Source organism: Galleria mellonella, unplaced genomic scaffold (genome assembly GCF_026898425.1).
Source record: "Galleria mellonella isolate WM207_F2 unplaced genomic scaffold, CSIRO_AGI_GalMel_v1 utg83, whole genome shotgun sequence".
NCBI classification, from domain to species: Eukaryota; Metazoa; Arthropoda; class Insecta; order Lepidoptera; family Pyralidae; genus Galleria; species Galleria mellonella.
The window spans coordinates 4,931,501-4,938,387 of NW_026442162.1; the positions used below are offsets into that span (position 1 = coordinate 4,931,501).

A 6,887-nucleotide genomic window follows, 5' to 3' on the forward strand; every position below is an offset into this window, starting at 1 on the left:
GACCTTGACGTTGCATCTGTCTAGCACTGAGCTCGTCAGTTTCATCATCGCTTTATTGTTAAAAATTTTTGTTTTTTATGCAACTTAGAATGGCAAACAAGCTGACGGCCCACCTGATAGAAAGTGGTAACCGTCGCCTATAGACATGAGCAGTACCATGGACATAACAGAGTGTACTGTTTCACCTATGATACCCCCCATACGTTGCCATTCCTGCAACCGTGAAACAGCATTTCTACCGTGAAACAGTTGTGTTTGCATTGCTGTTTCAGTTTGATGGGTAGTATATGGCAGTGAATTTACTGGGTACACCTGAGTCCTCAGGAATGGCAACGCATGGGGAGTATCATGGGCGAAACAGTATACTCTGTTATGTCCATGATACTGCTCATGTCTATAGGCGACAGTCACCACTTTCCATCAGGTGGGCCGTCAGCTTATTTGTCATTCTAAGTTGTATAAAAAAATATGATAAAAACTTTTCTCTGTCGTGTTTCATTCAAATCTCAACCATTGAATGGCAAACCTCAAAACATCTTTGTAAACTCTGACCTCTGTTTCAACATAGTTATAAAAATAAACATGCGAGTTGGTGTTTTTGTTTACCACTGTGCACCTTGATGGCTCAATATCTTACCACACCGAATACATTGATTTTTTTTATGGATTATTTATTCTACCGGCGGGGCACCTAAGATGATTCGTGAGGATGAAGTTCTCATCTGACGAATTCGTATGCGTGGATTGCAGACCATGTGGAGGACCTAATAAGCATATTGCCAGCAAGGGTATTTTTTTTATTGTGTGATAATGGAATGGTAACCCCGCCTGCGCTACCGGTATACACCGGCGGGGCACCAGTGAAGGATGATACGTGAGGATGAAGTAGGTCAGTTAGCCCATCGTGACGAATTCAACAAGAATTGTTCACGATGGTTTCCAGGGGGAACCACGTGGAGGACGACCTAATAGAGCATATTCCTAGCAAGGGGGTTGTCAAACTCCATTGCTAACAATCCCATTCATCTCAAAGCAGCTACGAACGCGTTGCCGTCTGTTGAAAATATAAACAAATGGAAGGATCCAATCAATTAATTTATTATTTGTATTACAAATAACTCTTTACGGATAAGTTAATTATTTATTTGTTTACATGTTTGTTTACAGTTTATGACTAATTTTAGTAAGATAATTATAACGAGGACAGTAAGTGGAACTAAACAATCCATCACTAGTACGGCGATAATTAGTAACATGGTCATTACTAAATGCCGCGTCATACAGTAATTAAATTTCCCAAACACACCCACACACACGTAATGCGGGAGTTCAACGTACGAGCACACAAGTGTACACTGGTTGGATGGTACAAGTGTTAAACTGTGCGCGTTATTGAAATTTGTTTATATTTGTTACGTTATATATAATATAATATTTTGTAGTACAGTATAGCATTATATTATATGTGCTTGTGATATGTTTTAATAAAAGAAAATAAAGCATTTTCTTTTGTAATATAACTTTGTTTTATATGTTTTTTTTTTATTTTATTTTAATACAAATAGTCATTAAAAAAATTATAGTAAAATTTTTTTCATGTTATATAAAAATAGATAACGACATATATAAACATATATAATAGTAGAAGTTTATGTAGTTAGTTGACAATATTGAACCATATATGTACGTACTTATATACAGGGATGAAAGAAAAGGAAAATCTACAATAAAGTATTATAATATAGTAAAAACGGATACATACAAAGTTGCAGATAGGTATGTAATTGACATATGGTTTAGCAAATTTTGATTAATATTAAATTATTATAATTCTATAATTATGTGGAAGTACAAATTATTTGATAAAATAAATTGATTCAACGTAATTTCATTGAAATATAAGAGCTTCAGAAATCACTTTTTTATCTACAGATAAAAAGGGATTTCTTTAAATAGATAAAACATGCGATTGACTTAAATATGTAATTTTTAATATACTTTATGTTTGTTTGTTTGCTTTATATATATTAGATTGATTTATATAAAAATTAGTAAAAGAATATACACATATCACATAATATTGTTATATAAAACTTAGTACGTCCAAATGTATATACACGTAAATATTCATCCCTTGGAAATGGATATATAATACTCTGGGTCCGTGGGGCCCCGAAGCAATGAAGCTTTTCAAAGAGATTTCACGCCGGCTGTTGGAAACCTCTGGTGACCAGAATGCCTATACTTTGGTCATAATTGCTATTCAGCGTGGAAATGCAGATATAACCCTACCAGCTGGCAGTGATCTCACAGAAATTTTTTATCTTTAAATAATTTTTAAAATTCTTAATTACTTTTTCTTGTTATTTGTAAATAAATATTTAGGATAATACTTCAACTAGTAATGTAAAATTAATTATAAATTTAACCAATTAGCAAATAAATAGGATTGTAATTAAATATTCAATAATTTAGGGATATAATCGTCAGTCACGGACTTGTCCCATATCCAATTTAAAATGTAAAAGGCAAGAAACTCTACGGCTTACTAGCGACATCTGCCAGAAATAACTTCACAAGCGTTGTGAAGGTCGCCTACTCAAAGGCATACACCGTCAACTGGATTCCCCCATTTGAATTAAGTGATTACGACTAATGGTGTTCTTGTAAATGCCATTAAAATCACTAGATTGGATGGTAGACTGTATTTTTACGTCACAGTTATCGTGTAAAAACGCCTAAGGGGGTTATAAAATCGCTATCGTGGCTGAATACGTAGTCATTCGTCACTCACGCCATCCTATCTGTGGTCACTCGTGCGCCGCGTGTCTGCCTCTGCCACTTTCACGCGCAGGGTGTGGTGAGGGACGCGACGAGATACAGTGTGCGCGCATCGTATGGCTTACTCATACCGTTATACGTATTACGTACTGATATTATATTTATAATACTGCTGTTACATATAAAATATGAAAAAAAAAATATGTATATGTGTATTTATACGATTAAATATAATGTAATTAATTTAAATGTCTAATTTCTTTATTTAAAAATTTCCACAATATTGTACAGCGCTCTAGCCGTTGACATTGATGCTCCTTTCCACTTTGGGTGTTGCTGGAAGAGAACTCTTTTAGAGTGAAGCTCGCCTTTGTACATTTGATTACCTCTGTCATATTTATATAAATAATTAGTGTGTACAATAAAGTATTAAATAAAAAATAAAATAAAAATAAGCATTTTTTAATAGCAATAGAATCGCTAGAGACAATTTTTAAAAATTACGTAAAGCAAATACGATATGACAAATTCAATTGGATTAAATACAGGAGTAAATTTAATTGATTAAAAAAAAAGAATCATCAAAACCAGTTTAGAAACAGCGAAGGTACCGTGTATTGATGTATAAACATATCCAGAAAAAATTGAAGTAAATTTAAAATGTCCATTTTGAAGTCACTTCAATAAACACAATTATCTAAATGAGAAAAACATTCTGTTGTTGACATATATTTTGTAGTGACCCACATATAAAAATAAATTTTACTATCTAAATTTCAATAATAAATAGAGCTGATAGGAAATTTTATTATTTAACTAAATTTAGAGGTAATTGTGACTCATAAATAAATGTTTATATTCAAATATTTTGTTTTTACGAGATGTTAATAATTATATAATATTAATACGAATATATTCAATGTAATTGGTGAAGGAAACCTTGTTTTTCATTAAATTAACCTCACCCTATTACCTATTTGGGTTAGAGCCAGCGGTGTATGACTGCGCAATGTGCATTAATCCCTCTCCAATTGCTCTGTAATTTTGTTACTTTACACGATAATATTAACACACTATTTAAGTATAAAAGAGTATTTTATGTACCTATTACTTATTTGATTTAAAGACATCAAATAAGTATTAGATTGATAATATTAATGATTATTGAAATAAAATCTACTAGATCATTATAACAGATTAAGTAGAATTTGTTTAAATATGAGTCATTGATGAAAAATTGATGCTGCGTTTAACACTTAGAAATATAGAATATGTAAAATTATTCCAGTAATAGTTATGTAGGCAATTTTAAATTTCATTACAGTAGTTTTTAAATAATCGTTAAGTCTAAGCCTAACTGTTGCTACATGAGTGCAGTATTAAATTGTCATTAGCAATAGATTTGGATTGAGTTGATGTTGGATTCAAGAGTTATCCTACTGTTTGTTTGTTTCTTGATTATTATTATAATTTAATTGCTTTCTATTTGTATACAAATATTATTTTCTTTTGTTTGTTTTGTTTTGATTTGTTTTGTTCTTGTTTTGTGCGTTACTGTGTGGGTCGCATGCTTCTTCGATTAAATTATTTCTTTCTTTCTTCATATATATACATATATTCTATCGGAAATAAATGTATAAAATCGAAAATCGCATCTGAAAATAAAAGGTATATTAGAACAACAATATAAAGAGATATACACGTGAGTACCAAAAAATATCTGTGTATTATGCGTGATTTTTATCAGAACCGTCATTAAGTGAATCTATTTATCAACCAAGAGCAATAAGCGCCTAAAGATTTAACTAGATAACGTTGTATTAATTGATCTATATATAATATTTATGTTTGTATCACGTATCAACATCGTGTTTTCATTAATACTTTGGAATTAGTCGATGAAACGGATATAAAGATGCGAGTTAAGTTGAAAGTAAAGTGTCGCCGTCACTGCATAGTTACGAGGTCATCGACACAAGTGTCAAAACAGCGAAGTTAGATGCAATGAGTGTCACAGTGTCACTGATTGAAACGATGCAATAGCGAGCGGCGACTAGCGACCTTGCATGGCGGCGCCCCTCGCGCGACGTCATGCGGGGGCGCGCCGGTGACGTCACACCGCGACCTCGCCCGCCGTCACTCCGTGTGCACGTGAACACCACGCGCTGGCACGCGCTGCCTGCGTGATCACTGCCCCCTCATTGGCCGCCACAGCCGCGCCGCCCGCTCCTATTGGCCACCCTCCTCCTGTGCCCCGCACCGATCCGTTCATCGTACCTCGAGTGTTCACGGCGCGGTTTATTCGCTTGCTGCTCGTTAACAGAACCACACGGCTCTCTGGAGCTAAGGCGCGGAAGGAAAACAGAAGTTTTGTGAATTAAAATAAAAAGTTTTATTTAGTTGTATGTTAAAAAATTAATTAAAATGTCTACCATGCTTGAAGTTTGTGGTCCCCTCTCACCACCGTCGACGCCGCCGTTAATAGAACATAAAGTGAGTGTCTTCAAAAATGTTTTGTTTTGAAGAAAAAATAAAACAAAATTGGAATAAAAAAAAAATATTTGGTTCATTTAAAGAAAATAAATAAAAATAGGCAACTATTTCGTATTTACTTGAACCGTTGGTGCAATCGAAAGTATGACAAGCGAGCGCGCGCGATCACGCAGTGTGCGCGTGCTGCGCCAAGTTAGCGACCGTTTACTTATGTGTTTATGTCTTTGTCCTACAGGTTGAGCTACCTTTAAAGAAGGCTGCAGTAAAGAGAGCTAGGGAGTCACCACCACCGACCGGCTTAGTCACTCCTCAGCCATCCGACTCGGAAAGTGAAGAAGAATGCAGTAAAAGATCCCGTTGCGAGCTGGAGCGATTACTGCTCACTACGCCGCCGCCAGAACCCTGCAGCAGACCGTCCGTCATCATGCGCGCGCATAAAGACGGCACCTGCAGCCCCGAACCGCTTCCACCACCGCCACCCAAAGACATGAATATCTTGAAGACGCTTAAATTTAAAATGAACCGCGGTCACAGTTACTCACAAGTGAAATATATTGCCAGCCAGACACAAAGTGCACCTGTATCTGAACCCGCAAGTCCTCCGATGAAAATCGATGAGGCCCGTGTGCCGTCACCTCACATGGATTGCCAACCGAAACCATCCAAAGATGAGCAGCGCGTCCCGCAAGTTCTACCGACCGCTGCAAGTGCTACAGCTCCAGGGTGGGTGCCACTAGCACCGCGACCCGCACCAGCTGTGATCGTACCTGGGGCTCTGCTTCCAACTACGGCCCTGTGGCTGGTTGCCCCTGCCCCAGCTGCACGGAGACGGCTCTACGAGTGTTCCCATCCGGGCTGTGGGAAAAATTACTTTAAATCGTCCCATTTAAAAGCACACGCCCGTACACATACCGGGGAACGACCGTTCAGATGCGCTTGGCCTGGCTGCGAACGCAGATTCTCGCGGTCCGATGAATTATCCAGACATAAAAGGACGCACACTGGCGAGAAAAAATTCGGATGTCGCGTGTGCAACCGTCGTTTTATGCGGTCAGATCATCTTGCGAAACACGTGAAGAGGCACGCAAAGGAAAGAGCACCCCAGCAACCTGTATTAAGACTTTTACCTTCCCCCACCCTCGCTGTGCCGGTGCCAGTGCAAACCTCGTCTGCATCGGTGCACTAAAGTGCGCAATGCCCCGACTGTGATTGAGATCTCATTGATCGTTACCTAGTTGTAGTTCTACTCATCTTAAGACTGTTCTATCTTACTTAATAGTTTCTAGCTTTAAGTCAATATGTTATACGGCTGATGTTAAGCTTGAAGAAAAAAATAATTAAAAGGAAATTATTTAAATAATCTAGTTGTTTACTTTACACGTAATTTAATTACTCCGATGCGGAAACACAACACGCAATCACAAAACGATTTGATTATAATTGATTCTCTTTTTGAACACGTCACGTCACTAAAGTTTTTGATTTTGAGAAACACATTAAGCTAAAGAGTACTAGTGATTGTTGGTAAATGAAAATAAAGTAGTAGAAATGGAGGGCGGATCCCCTGCTCGTAAAGCCAGTGGGCGACTGCCCCAGTGCGCCGTTGCCTCAAC

At 37.0% G+C, this 6,887-nt stretch overlaps 1 protein-coding gene across 1 annotated transcript; it reads left to right on the forward strand.

Moving 5' to 3' along the window:
- The first annotated feature begins 5,066 nt into the window (after positions 1–5,066).
- LOC113516834 (Krueppel-like factor 10) lies at positions 5,067–6,634 on the forward strand. The gene is made up of 2 exons (XM_026901310.3): positions 5,067–5,274; positions 5,510–6,634. Exons 1-2 carry the CDS (start codon positions 5,206–5,208, stop codon positions 6,458–6,460), a joined length of 1,020 nt encoding a protein of 339 aa, XP_026757111.1. The 5' UTR covers positions 5,067–5,205; the 3' UTR covers positions 6,461–6,634.
- Positions 6,635–6,887: the final 253 nt, after the last annotated feature.